A 19,256-nucleotide genomic window follows, 5' to 3' on the forward strand; every position below is an offset into this window, starting at 1 on the left:
GAAAATTATAGGTGTGTGGTCTCATTTCTAAATTCTCTATTCTGTTCCATTGGTCTACGTTTGTTTTTGTGCCAGTACTATGCTGTTTTGGTTACTGTAGCCTTACAGTATAGTTTGAAGCTGGGTAGCATGATGCCTCCAGCTTTGTTCTTTTTGCTTAGGATTGCCTTACTGTCAATATTTCTTTAGATTTACTCAAGTACTTACCATTTACTCATCATTACTTCTGACATCTCAGATTTACTTTCTGGGATAATCTTTTAAAAGTTCCTTTAGTGAAGAAATTTTTGTGGTAAATTCTGTTTTTCTTTATCTGAAAATGTCTATTTCACTCTCATTCTTAGATAACCCGTATATAAGAGTAGTCTACATAAAAAATTAATGATATTGATCATACAGCATCTTATAGTTAAAAGCAGAAAACTATATATTTGAAGCAAGTGATAGGGCACATACCTTATTTTGTATAGTATATATGAAATGAATGTCTGAACTGTTTTTCACATGTATTTTTTTCACTAGATTCTGAATGAATGAACACTAAAATGACCCTGAGAAGAAAAGTATTTTATGATCCTCATTTGTTGCTGTTGTTGTTTGCAGGTAAATAAATACATGGGATATTCTAAGATTTGTAAACATGCACTTCTATTATTCTTCTGGTTCTATCCTGCATCCCTGGTGTCTGCTACATATGTAACTTACAATGTGGTGTCTCTCTTTCTCTTTATAAGGTAAATTCTTTTTACAAGTGCTAAAAATTTTTTTTTTTCTATTTTTTTGAGACAGGGTCTTACTGTTGCCCAGTCTGGAATGCAGTGGCACAATCTCGGCTTACTCCACCCTCCACCTCCCAGGCTCAAGCAATTTTCCTGCCTCAGCCTCCCGAGTAGCTAGAATTACAGGCACATGCCTCTACTGCCTGGCTAACTTTTTAAATATTTTTAGTAGAGATGGGGTTTTACCATGTTGGCAAGGCTGGTCTCAAACTCCTGACCTGAAATGATCCACCTGCCTCAGCTTCCCAAAGTGCTGGGATTACAGGTGTGAGCCACCATGCCAGCCTTAAAATTTCTAGTGTATAAGTCTTTTTTTTTTAATTAACCGGTATTCTTTTCTTCTTTTCTTTTTTTGAGATGCAGTCTCACTCTGTTGCCCAGACTGGAGTGCAGTGGCACAATCTCAGCTCACTGCAACCTCTGCCTCTGGGGCTCAAGCAATTCTCTTGCCTCAGACTCCCTAGTAGCTGGGATTACAGGTGTGCACCACCACACCCGGCTAATTTTTGTATTTTTAGTAGAGACGGAATTTCACCATGTTGGCCAGGCTGGTCTTGAACTCCTGACCTCAAGTGATCCGTCCACCTCGGCCTCCCAAAGTGCTGGAATTACAGGCATGAGCCACCGCGCCCGGCCTAGCCAGTATTCTTAATTCCTTCCAACATGTCAAATAACAAATCTTTTTAAGATAATGAAGTCTTTAGTCTGATACATTAATATATAATTGATAATTTAATATGAAAGCTCATTATTTTTTAATCATGTTCCTGAAGAATAAGTTATAAATCTGTGAATAACAGTCCATTAAATTAACACTTCTTTTATAGAAAGGGGAAATGGAAAATCCTATCATATTCAAGGCTAGACTTCTGCTGTGAGCTGCTGAGTTTTTCATACACACTTGGCACGCACAATTTAGAGCTTGAAAGGGAAGGTAACTGAATATTCACATCTTTTCTGCAGAGCTGAAAGTAGGAGTCTAGAGTAGAGAAAGATTCTGAATTGTACTGACCATACACCCTGATGGGGGAAAATTAACATATTTCCCCAACTTACAAATGTTTATAGATTACTTAAGTATAACATGTATTGCATATAATAAAAGTACACAAAATTCAGAAAGATGAACTATTAAAAAATAAATATATATTCATGGCCAGGCGCAGTGGCTCAAGTCTTAATCCCAGCACTTTGGGAGGCAAAGGTGGGTGGATCACCTGAGGTCAGGAGTTCAAGACCAGCCAGGCCAACATGGTGAAACCCCATCTCTACTAAAAATACAAAAATTAGCCAGGCGTGGTGGCAGGCGCCTGTAATCCCAGCTACTTGGGAGGCTGAGTCAGGAGAATCGCTTGAGCTCAGGAGGCGGAGGTTGCAGTGAGCCAAGATCACACCACTACACTCCAGCCTGGGTGGCAGAGACTCTGTCTCAAAAAAAAAAAAAAATATATATATATACACACACACACACACACACACACACACATATACATATATATATATTTTCATGATAAAATATTTAGTGGGAGCGTACAGGTGTGTGGGTGTGAACAACTGCCATCCTGTTTAATTTCGTAATGTGGCTGAAGGGCAAACACCACTGAAGGGCTGTTAGTCTGATGACTTTTTACTGTGTGCTGACACGTTCCTAAGACAGGCCTTGTTCACGAGGGAGACATCCCAGGTGGCCCCTGAGAAAGTGGGAAGTGAGGAATGGAAGGGAGGAAGGGCAGCAAGTGATGTGTCCATGAAGAGGTTATCACTGTAAGCAACTGGGAGTGCCTCCTGCTGGGGCCACTCTGAGAAACAGCTCAGTGTCCTCTCACTGAGGGCTGAGCACATCCAGGTGTTTATGCACCAAATGCCCCTGATGGAAGGACAGCCCAGCTTGCCCCACATGCAGCCCAGCAGGCTGTGACGTCCAGAAGACACCCTCAGAAGCCCTGGCTGTTTGGAAACAGTGGTGGGCCAGAGAACCAGGACTGGTGGGTGGGCATGGACAGGACCTGCTGCATCTGCTAGGCTGCGTTATGAAGAACATGATTTCCAGCTCAGTTTCTTTGCAGTGTTCCTCTTAAACCCTTGAAAAGAACGTTCATGAGATAAGTGCATTTACAGTGAAATAGTTTTAACTGAAGAGGTAACATACAAATGAACAAACCCATGAGAACACTACTCTAAATCCCTTCCGTTTTTCCCGTGCAGTAACTCAGATACATATGTGACATATGACACTCTGACATACAGATTGAAGGAGACTGCTGAAGCCAATCTAAATATCAAACCAATATAAATGGATCTTTTCTTGAATTAAAATGTATTAATAGAATTTCTAAAATTTTCTTCCTCCACCATATCACCTTGTATACCCCTTGAGGTGCACACTCCCATTCGGGCCATCCCTGCACCAAAGTTCCTGTCCATGCCAAGTGCGGTGGCTCACGCCTGTAATCCTAGCACTTTGGGAGGCCGAGGCAGGCGGATCACTTGAGGTCAGGAGTTCAAGACCAACCTGACCAAAATGGCAAACCCATCTCTACTAAAAATACAAAATACAGCTGGGCGTGGTGGTGCATGCCTGTAATCCCAGCGACTCGGGAGGCTGAGCCAGGAGAATCACTTGAACCTAGGAGGTGGAGATTGTAGTGAGCCGAGATTGTGCCACCGCACTCCAGCCTGGGCAGCAGAGGGAGAGAGTCCATCTTAAAAACAACAAAAAAAGAGCCTGTCCAGCTCTCAGCTGGAAATGATTCAATCCATTTTGAGGTATGCCTGACTATTCTAAATAGGTAAGAAAATACTAGTAATTGGCTGGGCATGGTAGCTCACACCTGTAATTCTAGCACACTGGGAGGCCGAGGTAGATGGATTGTTTGAGCCCAGGAGTTTGAGACCAGCCTGGCCAACGTGGTGAAACCCATCTCCACAAAAAAATACAAAAATTAGCTGGATGTGGTGGTCCATGCCTATAGTCCCAGCTACTCAAGAGGCCGAGGTAGGAGGCTCACTGGAGCCCGGGAGGTCAAGGCTGCAGTAAGCTGTGATCGTACCACTGCACTCTAGGCTGGGAAACAGACTGAGAGCCCGTCTCTCAAAAAAAAAAAAAAAAAAAAAGAGACATATGAGAGAGAGAAAAAAAAGGAAAGAAAAGAAAAGACGCCAGGCGCAACAGCTCATGCCTGTAATCCCAGCACTTTGGGAGGCCGAGGCGGGTGGATTGCAAGGTCAGGAGATTGAGACCATCCTGGCTAACACGGTGAAACCCTGTCTCTACTAAAAATACAAAAAATTAGCCCGGCATGGTGGCGGGCGCCTGTAGTCCCAGCTACTCAGGAGGCTGAGGCAGGAGAATGGTGTGAACCTGGGAGGCGGAGGTTGCAGTGAGCCGAGATTGCGCCACTGTGCTCCAGCCTGGGCGACAGAGCGAGATTCCGTCTCAAAAAACAAACAAACAACCAACAACAACAAAAATTAGCTGGATGTGGTGACGCATGCCTCTACTCCCAGCTACTTGGGAGGCTGAGACACGAGAATCACTTGAACCTGGGAGGCGGAGGTTACAGTGGGCCAAGATCACGCCACTGCACTCCAACCTGAGTGACAGAACAAGACTCCATCTCAAAACAAATAAATAAATAAATGCATTTAAACTTTCTTAAACAACAAAGGACTTAACTGAATTCCAAAAATGTGACACAAAGTTAAATATGTCCATTTTATTTAGGCAGAAATATATGTATATATTATTTATTTCCTTTTAAAGCAAGCTTAATACAAAGTTTAATTGCTAAAATCACTTTGATTCAACAGCCTAGAAACAGAATAGTCTTTAGTTTTACTGTGCTAGTTTAACAAATCCATTCTGTAAAGAAATACTGTTCATTCCCCTGGAGTTTAAAACTTTAGGGCCAGGCACGGGCCTACAATCCCAGCACTTTGGGAGGCCGAGGCGGGTGGATTACTTGAGGTCAGGAGTTGGAGACCAGCCTGGCCAACGTGGTGAAACCCTGTCTCTACTAAAAATACAAACATTAGGCCGGCGTGGTGGCGTGTGCCTGTAATCCCAGCTACTTGGGAGGCTGAGGCAGGAGAATCGCTTGAACCCAGGAGGCAGAGGTTGCAGTGAGCCAAGATCGTGCCACTGCACTCCAACAGCCTGGGAAACAGAGTGAGACTGTCTCAAAAAAAAAAAAGAAAAGAAAAGAAAGGAAAACTTGTGGCCGCGAGCAGCGGCTCACACCTGTAATCCCTGCACTCTGGGAGGCACACATAGGAGGATCCCTTGAGGCCAGGAGTTCAAGGCTGCAGTGAGCCATGATTGTGCCACTGCACTCCAGCCTGGGAGACAGAGTGAGACTCTGTCTTGAGAAAGAAAAATTTTAAGGTTTGCATAGTACCCTGCAAAAGACTATTTTATGATACGTATCAACAAAATTCAACCCCACTTTCTCCAATAATAAAAAAATGTTTTTTAAAACTGTTACTTTTTAAACAACGTGAAACTAATGAAAATTGGTTGGTGCTTTGAGAATCATCTTGTTTGGAGAAAAACATCCTGTGCTTCACCAGTTGCTGCCATGCCTTACAGAGGTAGGGTCTGTAGTCTATGTCCACGTCACACAGGCGTCGAGAGGCATGAGAAGGTTCTTCCGACGAGTTCGAGGCTTTCTGCATTATCGTTTGTGTCGTTGCAAAAAGAACCAGGCGATAGTCATTTACAAGCTTCTCTAAGCACTGAGAACATTTCCTCAGAGTAGACTCCTGTAAGTTCACACTCTCTCCTCCATTGACACGGTCTATCCAGTAAAAAGCTGACAGGCTATCCAAAATCAAAAGGCAGAGAGACGGGTGACTACAAAACATACTTTCTAGCGAGTAAAGCGTAAGAAGTAGGTGGGTGCTACTACTGCAGTACACCAAAAAAAATCTTCCCAGGCAGTATTTGATTATTTCTTCAGAGCTTTGGGATAGTCTGTGCTCAAGAACCGTAACCAGCCGGAGCATATCGAAGTGGTAATCTGTGTCAATAAATAAGACTTCTACTTCCAGGCCACCTTCTGATTTGGGAAGTATACATCGTGCTGTTAGGTGATAAAGCATTTCTGTTTTTCCTGTTCCTTCTGAGCCATGAAATTCAAGAATATCACCTGTGTAAAAATTTAAAAATCTCAGTCAAAATGCAGTAGCTCAAGGGTAGGCTACAAAATGCAAAGTCTGCAAAAAAGTTTAAAAAGACATTTACTGGAATGTGAAAGAAAATCTAAATACACTTTTGCCAAAATGGAGCTGTACAAGCAAACACAAGAAACAAGGAAATCAGAGCCCGGTGAGAAGATTGGGAGAGGCTAGGGGACTCTCCTCGGGCCAGGCTCACATGCACTTCCACTTCAATTTGCGAGATTTGAAAATTAAGAGCCACAGATCTAGGGCCTTTCAAAAATCTGATTACTACAGTACACACCATTTCTGGTAGTTGATTACACCATATCCATTCTTCCCCTCTTCCTAAAGTATAAAATCCTAATTTGATGAGGAGGGAAATGTGTCCACTTTAAAACTATTTTTCATGGTCTCCTTTGAAAAGAAAGGTTACCAGGTAACACAGCTGTCACCAGTGAGATGCAGGCTGCTCTCTGTTGATGATTCTTTCCTATCCAGGGACACCTTCTGCCCTGCCGTGCCCTCCTGTGGGGGTGGAGCAGCCATCTGGAAGCAGTGAGGATGAAAGCCCCTGCTCAGGATGGTGGCGTGGAAGACAGAAGGTGCCCAGGACTCTGGGCATATGGAGCCCCCACCAGCCACGCACAGCCTGCCTCTGTGCCACTCAGGATGTGAGGAAAACAAGCCTCCACCTGGGCAAGCTGCTAAGTTGGATTTCTATGACCTGCAGGTGAAAGCACTCCCTAATTAGGGTTTCTCAATGTTACTGATGTTATGGGGTGAACAATTCTGGATTTTGTGGTTTCACACATTACTGAGGCAAGAGCCCATGGCTCGCAGGCCCTAAATGCCAACAGCACCCTTCAACTGAAAACAACCTCACACGTTCCCAAACTGCCTTCAGTTATTCTCTGCTATTTGAATTATCTCTTGAAACCATGTCCAGCTGCATTAGAAATTATTTTCCTAGCATTAAAAATCAAAGTCAACTACTCTGAACGTTAAAGACTCCAACTCTCCTTCTATATAGGCTCAAATAACTCATTGAGGACAGCACAAGTTAAATCAAATGACACTGGGGAAGTTGCCTTGCTTCCAGAGCTTTTCAAAATGCACTCAACAGTGGCATTCAACTCTTGCTTGTCATTATTAATGTATGGCTGAACTACCTGATTGGAAACACTATGTTAAAATGCCAACTATTATCCCCAACCAAATGATGGTCTATATAAGAATTCAAGGGCTGGGCACAGTGGCTCACACCTGTAATCCCAGCACTTTGGGAGGCAGAGGCGGGCGGATCACCTGAGGTCAGGAGTTCAAAGAAATAGCTGGGCGTGGTGCATGTGCCAACATGGTGAAACCCTACTAAAAATACAATAAATTAGCTGGGCGTGGTGGTGGGCGCCTGTAATCCCAGCTACTTGGGAGGCTGAGGCAGGAGAAACACTTGAACCCGGGAGACAGAGGTTGCAGTGAGCTGAGATCACGCGATTGCACTCCAGCCTGGGTGACAAGAGCGAAACTCCGTCTCAAAAAACAAACAAAAAAAGAATTCAATTACTTTGTTTCTTATGATTAATTTTAATTTTTTTTTGAGATGGAATCTTGTTCTGTTGCCTAGGCTGGAGTGCAGTGGTGCAATCTTGGCTTACTGCAACGCTTCCCAGGTTCAAGCAATTCTCCTGCCTCAGCCTCCCGAGTAGCTGGGATTACAGGTGTGCGCTACCACCCCTAGCTAATTTTTGTATTTTGGTAGAGATGGGGTTTTGCCATGTTGGCCAGGCTGGTCTCAAACTCCTGACCTCAGGTGATCCACCCACCTCAGCCTCCCAAAGTGCTGGGATTACAGGTGTGAACCACCGTACCCGGCCTTTCTTCTTATTATTAACAAACCGTTGTAAGTTGGAGTATTCACAAATAATGTTTAAGAAATCTAGGTTGGGTACAATAGCTCATGCCTGTAATTCCCTGCACTTTGGGAGGTCAAGGCAGGAGGATCACTTGAGCCCAAGAGTCAGATATCAGCCTGGTCAATATAGTGAGACACCGACACTACAATTAAAAAAAAAAAACAAAAACAAAAAACAGCCACCCATGGTTGTGTGCATCACTAGTCCCAGCTAATTGGGAGGCTGAGGTTGGAGAATCAGCTGAGCCCAGGAGGTAGAGGCTGCAGTGAGCCAAGACTGCACCAAATTTCTACCATAATCTTACATACAACTTGCAATTCTAAATTTACCTTAAGAAGAACTTTAAAAACTGATTCCACCTCAGCCTCTCAAGTAGCTGGGACTACAGGCATGTGTCATCATGCCTGGCTAATTTTTGTATTTCTTGTAGAGACTGGATTCCATCATGTTGCCCAGGCTGGTCTTGAACTCCTGAGCTCAAGTGGTCTGCCTGTGTCAGCCTCCAAAGTGCTGGGATTACAGGCATGAGCCCCCACACCTGGCTTCGGCTTTCTTGTAGCGCAGTATGTTATCAGTTCTCATAGACTTCTCTTTTGTATTTAAGAATTCTACACATGGCTGGGCACAGTGGCTCAGGTCTGTAGTCCAGCACTTTGGAAGCTGAAGTGGGAGGATCACTTGAGCCCAGGAGTTCATGACAAGCCTGGGCAACATAGGGAGACCCTGCCTCTACAAAAAATTTAAAAAAAGAAATAGCTGGGTGTGGTGGCATGTGCCTATAGTCCCAGTCTCAGCTACTCAGGGTGAAGTGGGAGCCTGTGAGGTTGAGGCTACAGTGAGCCGTGATCATGTCACTGCACTCTAGCCCAGGCAACAGAGGGAGACCCTTTCTCTAAAAAGAAAGAAAGAAAAAAAGAGATTCCAGGCTCAAGGAGTAAAATTATTTTCATATTAACAACTGTCCATCTAATTAAAAGTTAACAGAGCAGCTAAACCTGTATTCCACCCTGATGTTCAGTGTGCCCTCTCTTACTATGTTACTGAGGAGCTACGCTGAACCCACCACTCCTACCAAGCGTCTTTTACTGCCCTATGTGATAGAGAACAGGGACCATGCAGAAGCGCAGACGGGAAACCAAGAAGCAGACCACAGCAAATCCTCCCTCTCCTGCTCCCAGAGAGGCAGCCAGGGAGGCTGACCCACAGCTACTCACCTTTCTAGAGTACTGCATGCCTTAAAGAGGCTGCTTCAGACATGTCCTGTCTGCTCCTAATAACACTGAGGTAGGGAAAATAACAAACTCTGTCGTCTCCCATCATCACACGGATCACACTATATAAGCACTATTTACTTGATTACATTTCCTGTTAGCTTCTCTAATGTTGGGACTTGGGTATTCTGTCCCCAGCACAAAACCCAGGATCTTCTGAATGTGCTTCATCAGTTACCTTCTTCTTAAGATCCTCATGAGAGACATCTAAAGAATAAAAATACGAGTTTTGGTTTGTGAGGGTTAAGGGCCTAAAAGCCAATTGTGAAACTGGCATTTTAAATGGAAGCAGGTCTGGTAGGGAGCGACAGGTGGGGTGTGTGGCTTTGGTGGCAGAGCTCAGCAGGTAAGAAGGTCCTAGACCAGGGTTGACACAGGGACCAACATAGGAGGCAAAGCAAGAGAAGCAAACTGCCCGGTGTGGGGCCTGCTGCCAGAGACCACAGGGTCTCACACTTAGCGTGGTGAGGGCCTCAGTCCTGCAGGTGATAGGGTTTGGCTGTGTCCCCACCCAAATCTCGTTTGAATTCCCACGTATTGTGGGAGGGACCCAGTGGGGGGTAATTGAATCATGGGGGGAGGTCTTTCCTGTGCTGTTCTCGTGATAGTAAGTCTCATGGGATCTGATGGTTATTATAAGGGAGAATTTTCCTGTACAAGCTCTCTTTGCTTGCTGCCACCCATGTAAGATGGGACTTGTTCTTCCTTGCCTTCTGCCATGATTGTGAGGCTTCCCCAGTCACATGGAACTGTAAGTCCAATTAAACCTCTTTCTTTTGTAAATTGCCCAGTCTTGGGTATGTCTTTATCATACCCCTTGGGTATGTCTTTATCAGCAGCATGAAAATGGTTACCTTTTACAGCAGGTAAACCTAATGTGGTGATTTAAAAGTTCTTCTGAAAGATAGGCTTGGAAGTACCTGCACACATCAAATATAGACACAAAGTAGACTTTTTTTGAGACAGGGTCTTATTCTGTCGCCCAGGCAAGAGTGTAGCGGTAGCGGCGTGACCTCAGCTCACTGCAACCTCCGCCTCCTGGGCTTAAGCCATCCTCCCACCTCAGCCTCCTGAGTAGCTGGGACCACAGGTGTGTGCCACGACGTCTGTCTAATTTTTGTATTTTTTTGTAGAGACGGTCTTGCTGAGTTGCCCAGGCTGATCTCAAACTCCTGAGTTCAAGCGATCCACCCACCTCAGCCTCCCAAAGTACTAGAATTACAGGCATGCACCACCCCACCCAGCCCAAAGTAGAAATTTTTAATTCACATAATTCACATTGAGTATTCCAGCAAAAATTTAGCTTTCAAAATGGTATGGGTTTTTTTTAATGTATCTCTAGGTGTCACAAAATGAAAATGCCCTACAGCCACTAAGATATAAGATTCAAGATGGTAAGCCAGGCGCAGTAGCTCACGCCTATAATCCCAGTACTTTGGGAGGCTGAGGCATGAGGCAGGTGGATCACCTGAGGTCAGGAGTTCAAGACCAGCCTGGCCAACATGATGAAACCCTACTTCTACTAAAAATGTAAAAATCAGCTGGGCGTGGTGGCGGGCGCCTGTAATCCCAGCTACTTGGGAGGCTGAGACAGGAGAATTGCTTGAACCTGGGAGGCAGAGGTTGCAGTGAGCTGAGATCGCGCCACTGCACTCCAGCCTGGGCAACAAGAGTGAAACTCCATCTCAAAAAAAAAAAAAGATTCAAGATGGTAATAAGGGGCTGGTTATAGCAGTCTAAGAGTAATCCACATAGAAATAATAGAGAAAAACCAAAAATCTCTTTGATGGGTGGGTAATATGGACCTAAAATTAAGGCCAAAACTAAATTTTTGAGATATATCCACAGTTAGAAGAGGCATTAGAAGACAGCTAAAACAGAAACTTAATAGGAAAACCAGGAAGAAAAATATTACCGGGCAAAAGAGACTGTTTCAAGAAAATGAAACAGCACTAAATAATAAATGCAGCAGAAAAGTCATGACAATGAAAAATGGCGGGAAAAGATCACTGAGTTTGTCCAAAATAGTGACCTTGGAGCATTAATTGTGTAGTCCGCAAAAGCATATTTAACATCTTATTTTGTGAACCAAACTTTTAAAACTGAGATACTCAGAAGACAGGAGACAACAGGACTAGCCTAGGCATTCACTGCTTCTAGAGTAACAGCAATGACAGAGCAGATTCCCAACCAGTGAAACTGAGGCAAAGAAGTTGAGGGTTAAATCCCTGCCTACTCTTTTCCTTTTACACATTAATAGCAAATCAGGTATAAAAAAGGCATTTATAACAACCAGGGAAGACACTGCAAACTTGCAAGAGACACATGAATTATTATTAAGGTCCTTGAACTAAATTCCTCACAAATACGTTTAATGATGAACTGAAATCAGTTTTACTGATTTTATAAACATTTACTGTTTGATCCTCAAGATCAAAACCTGTAATCAAATATTATGTCCTACAGAAGGGACATCATCCTTTTCAATGTACTTGAAGTCACCATCTCATATGTTTCTGTGGCTGCTACAGGATGCTTGTCCAGCCAAAGTATGGAACGTGGCGACTTGCAGTAAAAAAAACCCTAAGGTTTGGCACTTGAAGATATTAAACTAAATCAGAAAATCTGGATGATTTGGCCTTGACAGTTACTCTTACAAATAGAATGCTGTAAGGAGTTTGGGTAACAGATTGTCAGAAAGAGTTATGAATCTAAAGATCCTTCAAAATAAGGAAAAGAAAGGAAAAGCCAAAAAATCTATCATCTTGGTACCAGCCTACCAACTATATAACAAATATGTTGAATTTGCAGATTATAATCATTACAGAAGTAAAGAAGTAATGAATTGGTACATGGTACTGAATAACTCCTATCCAAAAAAGCATTAAAAATATGTTTACAGGTTGGACATGGTGGTTCATGCCCATAATCCCAGCACTTTGGGAGGCTGAGGTGGGCAGATGGCTTGAGCCCAGGAGTTCAAGACCATCCTAGGCAACATGGCAAAACTCCATCTCTACAAAATATACAAAAATTACTTGGGTATGCTGGCACACATCTGTGGTCCCAGCTATTAAGGAGGCAGAGGTGGGAGGATCACCTGAGCCCGGGGCTGGTTGAGGCTGCAGCGAGCCGTCACTGCGCCACTGCACTCCAGCCTGGGCAACAAGAGTGAGACCTGTCTCAAAAAGAAAAGTTTGGCACTGGGCACAATGGTTCATGCCTGTAATCTCAGCACTTTGGGAGGCCAACACGGGTGGATCACTTGAGGTCAAGACCAGCCTGGCCAACATGTTGAAACCCTGTCTCTACTAAAAATACAAAAACTTAGCTGGGCCTGGTAGCAACCGCCAGTAATTCCAGCTACTTGGGAGGCTGAGGTTGCAGTGAGCAGAGATCAAGCTGCACTCCAGCCTGGGTGACAGAGTGAGGCTCTGTCTCAAAATAAAAAATAATAATAATAAAATAAAACAAAATATAAAATGTAAAATAAAATAAAGTATATAAAATGTAAAATATAAAATATAAAAAATAAAATATAAAATATAAATATAAAATAAACAATAAAATAAAATGAAACATTTGGATGAGAACACATGGACGCAGGAAGGGGAGTCGCACACACCGCGGCCTGCCGAAGGCATGAGGGGAGGGAACGCATCAGGACAAATAGCTAAGACGAGTAACCTAGGTGATGGGTTGATGGGTGCAGCAACCGCCATGGCACGTGTTTATCTGTGTAACAAACCTTCACGTTCTGCACATGTATCCCAGAATTTAAAATTAAATAAAATTAAATTAAAATTAAAATTTTTAAAAAGTTTGGATGGGTGCAGTGGCTCACACCTTAATCCCAGAATTTTGGGAGGCCAAGGTGGGCGGATCACCTGAGGTTGGGTGTTCAAGACCAGCCCAGCCAACACGGTGAAATCCCATGTCTACTAAAAATACAGATGAGACAGAGCAAGACTTTGTCTCAAAAAAAAAGTTTACAATGGCATCGAGACTCTATAACCCCTAAATCTCTTACTACTTCAACTTAAGCTTTTCTATAACAAGTTCTGATAAACTTCTATTGTTAATAAATAATCTTTATAATCCCAGTCTTCTATCTGCTGTTGTTCCAATGGAGTACTCATCTAACTAGTTTTACAGCTACAGGATCTTCAGTAGTTTTCAGTAAACTTTTTTGTTAGTGACTAAACATGATGATGTTTTTCAATGTTTCTATAATATTCTAATGTAGAAGTTGTTCCACAAACACATTTTAACATATTAATGTCAGTTTCATAAGGCTCACCTTATTAATATCCTTCCCTATAGAGAGTGTACAAAGACCATTCTGTTTTTTGTCTTACGTACTCGATCAAAATTTGTGTTTTATTATGGAGAATTTTGGTTAGCAAATCTGCTGTACAAGAAATACTAAAGGGAGTGCTTCAGGCTACATGAAAGGACACTAGACAGTACCTGAAATCCAAATGAGAAAATAAAAAGCATAGGGAAATGTAATTATCTATGTAAATATGAAAGACAGTACAGGCCGGGTGTGGTGGCTCATGTCTGTAATCCCAACACTTTGGGAGGCCAAGGCGGGTGGATCACCTTGAAGTCAGGAGTTTGAAACCAGCCTGGCCAACATAGTGAAACCCCATCTCTACTAAAAATAAAAAATTAGCCAGGTGTGGTGGCACACACCTGTAGTCCCAGGTACTGGGGAGGCTGAGGCAGGAGAATCACTTGAACCCAGGAGGTGGAGGTTGCAGTGAGCCGAGATCACACCACTGCACTCCAGGCTGGGCAACAGAGTGAGGCTCCATCTAAAAAAAAAAAAAAAAAAAGATAGCATAAATGTGTTTTTATATTTGTAACTATTTTTTCATCTATCTGATTTAAGAAGGAAGTTGTTTTTGCGACAGAGTCTTGCTCTGTTGCCCAGGTTGGAGTGCAGTGGTGAAATCTCAGCTCACTGCAACCTCTGCCTCTCGGGTTCAAGCAGTTCTCCTGTCTCAGCCTCCCGAGTAGCTGGGATTACAGGCACCCGCTATCATGCCCGGCTAATTTTTTAGAGACGAGGTTTCACCATGTTGGCCAGGCTGGCCTTGAACTTCTGACCTCGGGTGATCCACACACCTCAGCCTACCAAAGTGCTGGATTACAGGTGTGAGCCACCGCACCTGGACAGAAAGTATTCTTAAGTAATCATTTTAATTATTTTAATTCAGTAATAATATTAAATGTGCTGATGACCAGACGATGTATAATCATGTAGGGAATAGCTACACAGTAAACAAAGCTTTTTACAAAATATGGAAATTAAGTTTGTATTAATCCAAACTAGATCGTTAGAAATTATGATGTTACTCGTAATCCCAGGGCAATCACTAGAAAAATAATTCAGAAAAATATAGTGAAAATAATGACAAGGGAATTAAAATGGTACACTAGAAAATAACACAAAAGAAAACAGTAAAGGAGAAAGAAACAGAAAAGACATAAGACATATATAAAAAAACAGCAAAATGACAATCATAAGCTTTTTGTCTTTGGTTTTGTTTTTTTTTTCTTTTTGAGACAGTCTTGCTCTGTCACCCAGGCGGGAGTGAAATGGCACAATCTCGGCTCACTACAACCTCTGCCTCCCAGGTCCAAGCGATTCTCCTGTCTTGACCTCTCGAATAGCTGGGATTACAGGCATGAGCCACCATACCTGGGTAATTTTTCTTTTTTTTTTTTTTTGAGGCAGAGTCTTGCTCTGTCACCCAGGCTGGAGTGCAGTGGCACGATCTCGGCTCACTGCAAGCTCACAGAATCCCTCCCGGGTTCACGCTATTCTCCTGCCTCAGCCTCCCAAGTAGCTGGTATTACAGGCACCCGCCACCACGCCCGGCTAATTTTTTCTATTTTTAGTAGAGACAGGGTTTCACCATGTTGGCCAGGCTGGTCTCCAACTCCAGACCTCAGGTGATCCACCTACCTCGGCCTCCCAAAGTGCTGGGATTACAGGCATGAGCCACCGTGCCCAGCCTGTACTTTAACCATTTAGAAGTGTACAGCTCAGCGGTGTGAAGTACATTCACATTGCTGTGAAGCAATGAAGCAGAACTCCACAACTTTTCCATCTTGCAAAACTCACATTTTGCATCCATTAAACAATGACTCACTTCCTCCACCTCCCCAGCTCCTGATAACTACCATTTTACTTTCTTTTCTGTGAATTTAACTACCTTAACTACCTTAGAAACTACATGTAAGTGGAATCAAGCAGTTTGTCTTTTTGTCTGGCCTATTTCATTTAGCACAATGTCCTCAAGGTTCATCTGTCATCAAGTGACAGAATTTCCTTCTTCTGTAAGGCTGAATAATATATCAATTGCATGTATATATCACATTTTGCATATACCACTCAACCATTGATGGATACTTTTCCATGAGTACACTGATGGACATTTAGGTTGGTTTTACCTCTTAGCTATTGTGAATAGTGTTGCTATAAACAAGAGTGTACAAATATTTCTCCAAGATCCTGCTTTCGATTTTTTTGGATGAATACCCACAGGTGAGATTATGGGCTCATACAGTAGCTCTATTTTTAATTGTTTGAGGAACCTCCATACTATTTTCCATAATGGTCGCACTGTTTTACAATCTTACCGACAGTGCAAAAGGGTTACAATTTCTCCACATCCTTGCTAACACTTGCTATTTCCTGTTTTTTTGATAGTAGCCTTCCTAATGGATGTGAGGTGACGAAGAAGAACATTTTATAATGATAAATGGGTCAACCAGCAATAAGACAAAATAAAAAGTTATGTGTGCTTAACAATACATGAAGCCCCAAAATACAAAAGTAAAAAATGATAAAACTCAGGAGAGAAACAGACAATTCAACAATAACAGTTGGAAACTTCATTTTTAGTAGAGATGGGGTTTCACCATATTGGCCAGGCTGGTCTCTTGGCCAGGCTGGTCTCGAACTCCTGACCTTGTGATCCGCCTGCCTCAGCCTCCCAAAAGTGCTGGGATTACAGGCGTGAGCCACCGCGCTTGGCTATCACCTGATTTTTTAAATGAGCAAACGAAAAATGAAAAAACGTTTGCTCATTTTTTTAAATGAGCAAACGTTTCTCCAAAGATACACAATTTGCCAATAAGCCTGTGCAGATACTCAACATCACTGGCCGTGAGGAAAATGTAAGTCAAAAACCACACAGAGCTAACACCTCCTACTGACTAGGATGGCTATTATCAGAAAGACAGACAATAACGAGTATTCCCAGAATATGGGAACTGGAACCGTCATTGCATTGCTGGCAATGCAATGACGGTGCAAATAAAATGTGAAGCTCCTCTGGAAAACAGTCTGGCAGTTTCTCAAAAGGTCAAATGTAGAATTGCCATATGACCTAGCAACGCCTATGCTAGGTATTACCCGATAGAACTGAAAACATCTATCCACAGAAAAACACGTACACAGATAACCACAGCAGCATTATGCATAACAGCCAGCAAATGAAACAACCCAAATGTCCATCCGCTAACAAACGGATAAGCAACATGCATACCCATGCAATGAAATATTTAACAAAAAGTGAACTACTAGTATGTGTTATGATGTGGTGACAATGAATTATACAATGCAAATTATTCAAAGTAAAAGAGGCCAGTCACAGAAGATCACATATTACATGATTCCAGTTATAGGAAATGTCCAGAAAAGGCAAATCTATAGTTAGAAAGTAGACTAGTAGTTGCCTAGAGCTGGGGAACATGGGAGATGACAATGATTAGAAATGAGCTTCTTTATGAGGAGATAAAATGCTCTAAAATCAGTTGTGGTAATGGTTGCACAACTGTGTAATATACTAAAAATCACTTAACTGCACACTTAAGTGGGTGAATTTTATCTCTATGAAGCCGCTACATAAAAAGAAAAAAAATCAACCTAAGCACACGCCCTTTGTAAGTTTTCCCTGCTGTAGAAATACTAAGAGAACAATTGGGTACCTAAGGACTTCCCTGTAACTCCGCAAACTTCTAAAGAAAAATAATTTCAAAATAAACTATAAATATTGTGTGTTGGGAATAAGACCGAGGTCAAGGCAGACTATGAAGATTTACTGCAGAGAAGCAAACTTATCTTGTCTGACACCGGTGAGGAAAGCTTAAAAGCTTCCTGTCACAACCTGTGTCTCAGTTTTCAATTGGACAGTTTAACCTGTATAACCTCTTGCAGGAATATGTGTATACATGTGAGCTGATGTGAAAAGTCCTTTTATAAAGCTTTTATTTGCATTTATATTTTTATAAAGGTTGTATTTTTACCATGCACAGGTGAATCTTCATCAGCAAACAGATTTGGTTCTATTTCTTTCAAGGAACTTCTACCTTCAAGTCGGGCAAGGAGCTGACAAAAGAAAAGCGAGAAGGAAAACTCATTATTTAAAAATAGAAAACCCTACACATCTGTATTTATACCATTTTCCGAAAGTCTGTAAGATTTCAAAACTTTAGGCTGGGTGCTGTGCTCCCAACACTTTGGGAGGCCAAGGTGGGCAGATCGCTTGAGTCCAGTTTGAGACCAGCCTGGGCAACATGGTGAAACCGACTCTATAAAAAAATACAAAAATTAGCTGGGCATGGTGGCACACACGGTAATCCCGGCGACTCAGGAGGCTGAGGTGGGAAGATCACTTGAGCCCAAGAGGCAGAGGCTGCAGCCTGGGTGACAGAGTGAGGCCCCATCTCAAAAAAAATTTTTCATAATTTTGTGGATTTGGAAGAAAATATGAAATAGGAAATCTAGGAGAAATGCTGTGTTTACTTATTTTTCAGATATTTTACTTTTTGTTTATCTACCAAATACTGACAGTATGAGTCTGTACCCTCAAAGGAATGGATAGTCTAGTTTAGGATATAGGACAAACTGCTATGGAAAAATTTTTACCTTCCTTATAATTAACTCTCACATTGTAATTCTTACCACACTTGTTACAGTTACCTGCCTTCATCTGTCTGCCCCACTCATTGTGAGCTCTTCATTTCACTGGGGAAGGGGACAAAGGAGAAAGGTGGAGGAGAACTTCCTTGAGCAGTCACCACCTGAGCTCTCTCCTAAGTAAGACTCTGCCAGGTGAAAGGGGCACAGGCAGGCCTAGCAGACCTGCTAGCAGGGACAGGAGCAGCCGCAGTGCAGAGGCTATAAACAGCACTGTGCACAGGGACGCTGTGTGCAGATTTGAACTCCTAGAGACTGTAGCAGCACCAAACAGGCAGGACACAGGGAAGCCCTAAGAGCAGAAGTCAGAGCATGGAAGGGCTCAGATGTCATGTTTGGGAGCTTATCTTTGGCTTGTAGACAACAGCCAACAGGTGTGACACTAAGCAGTGAGAAGTATTTAGCACATAGTTAAGAGGAGACATCTGGGACCCCAGAGCCAGACCTGCTAGGTCACTGAGGTCCTCAGGCCTCTCATCTGTAAAGTGAGGATAACAAACAGCACCCTCCCTCGTAAGGATGATGAGGATTAAATATGTGAAAAGAGTACCTGGCTTATTATCCGTTTTTTTTTTGTTTTTTTTTTTTGAGGCAGAGTCTTGTCCTGTTGCCCAGGCTGGAGTTCAGTGGTGCGATCTCTGCTCACTGTAACCTCTGCCTTCTGGGCTCAAGTGATTCTCCTGCCTCAGCCTCCTGAGTAGCTGGGATTACAGGCACCCACCACCACAGCTGGCTAATTTTTGTATTTTTAGTAGAGACAGGGTTTCACCATGTTGGCCAGGCTGGTTTCAAACTCCTGACCTCAAATGATCCGCCCCCACCGGCCTCCCAGTCTGATGGGATTACAGGCGTGAGCCACCGTGCCCAGCCTATCCACATTTCAAACAGACCATCTTGGTGGTTACCAGGGAACAGATGTGAGGAGAGTAAAACCATACATGGAGAGGGCTGGAGTCTGTCACCCTAGTCTGGAGGAGGAGTGTCTGCACCATGACAGAAGTCATTAGGATCACAGGCGGCAACCTCGGTGAAGGATTTAACTGTCACAAGGGAGACAAAACTGATTCTCTAGGGAATCAAAACTGATTCTCCAGTTTCTTGGGAATCAGCACAGATTTGACAACGCTTCTATATG

The 19,256-nt window shown here is 42.9% G+C and overlaps 1 protein-coding gene across 1 annotated transcript in view; it reads right to left on the reverse strand.

The window, feature by feature from the left end:
* Window positions 1-4,547: 4,547 nt before the first annotated feature.
* The window catches only part of XRCC2 (X-ray repair cross complementing 2), a 32,815-nt gene continuing 18,106 nt past the window's right edge, over window positions 4,548-19,256 (reverse strand). Inside the window, exons 2-3 of the mRNA XM_025380402.1 lie at window positions 17,449-17,530; window positions 4,548-5,926 (exon numbers count right to left, since the gene is read on the reverse strand). Of these exons, the coding sequence (XP_025236187.1) occupies window positions 5,205-5,926; window positions 17,449-17,530 (804 nt within the window). The 3' untranslated portion in view covers window positions 4,548-5,204. The remainder of the gene's footprint in view (window positions 5,927-17,448; window positions 17,531-19,256) is intronic.

Source organism: Theropithecus gelada, chromosome 3 (genome assembly GCF_003255815.1).
Source record: "Theropithecus gelada isolate Dixy chromosome 3, Tgel_1.0, whole genome shotgun sequence".
NCBI classification, from domain to species: Eukaryota; Metazoa; Chordata; class Mammalia; order Primates; family Cercopithecidae; genus Theropithecus; species Theropithecus gelada.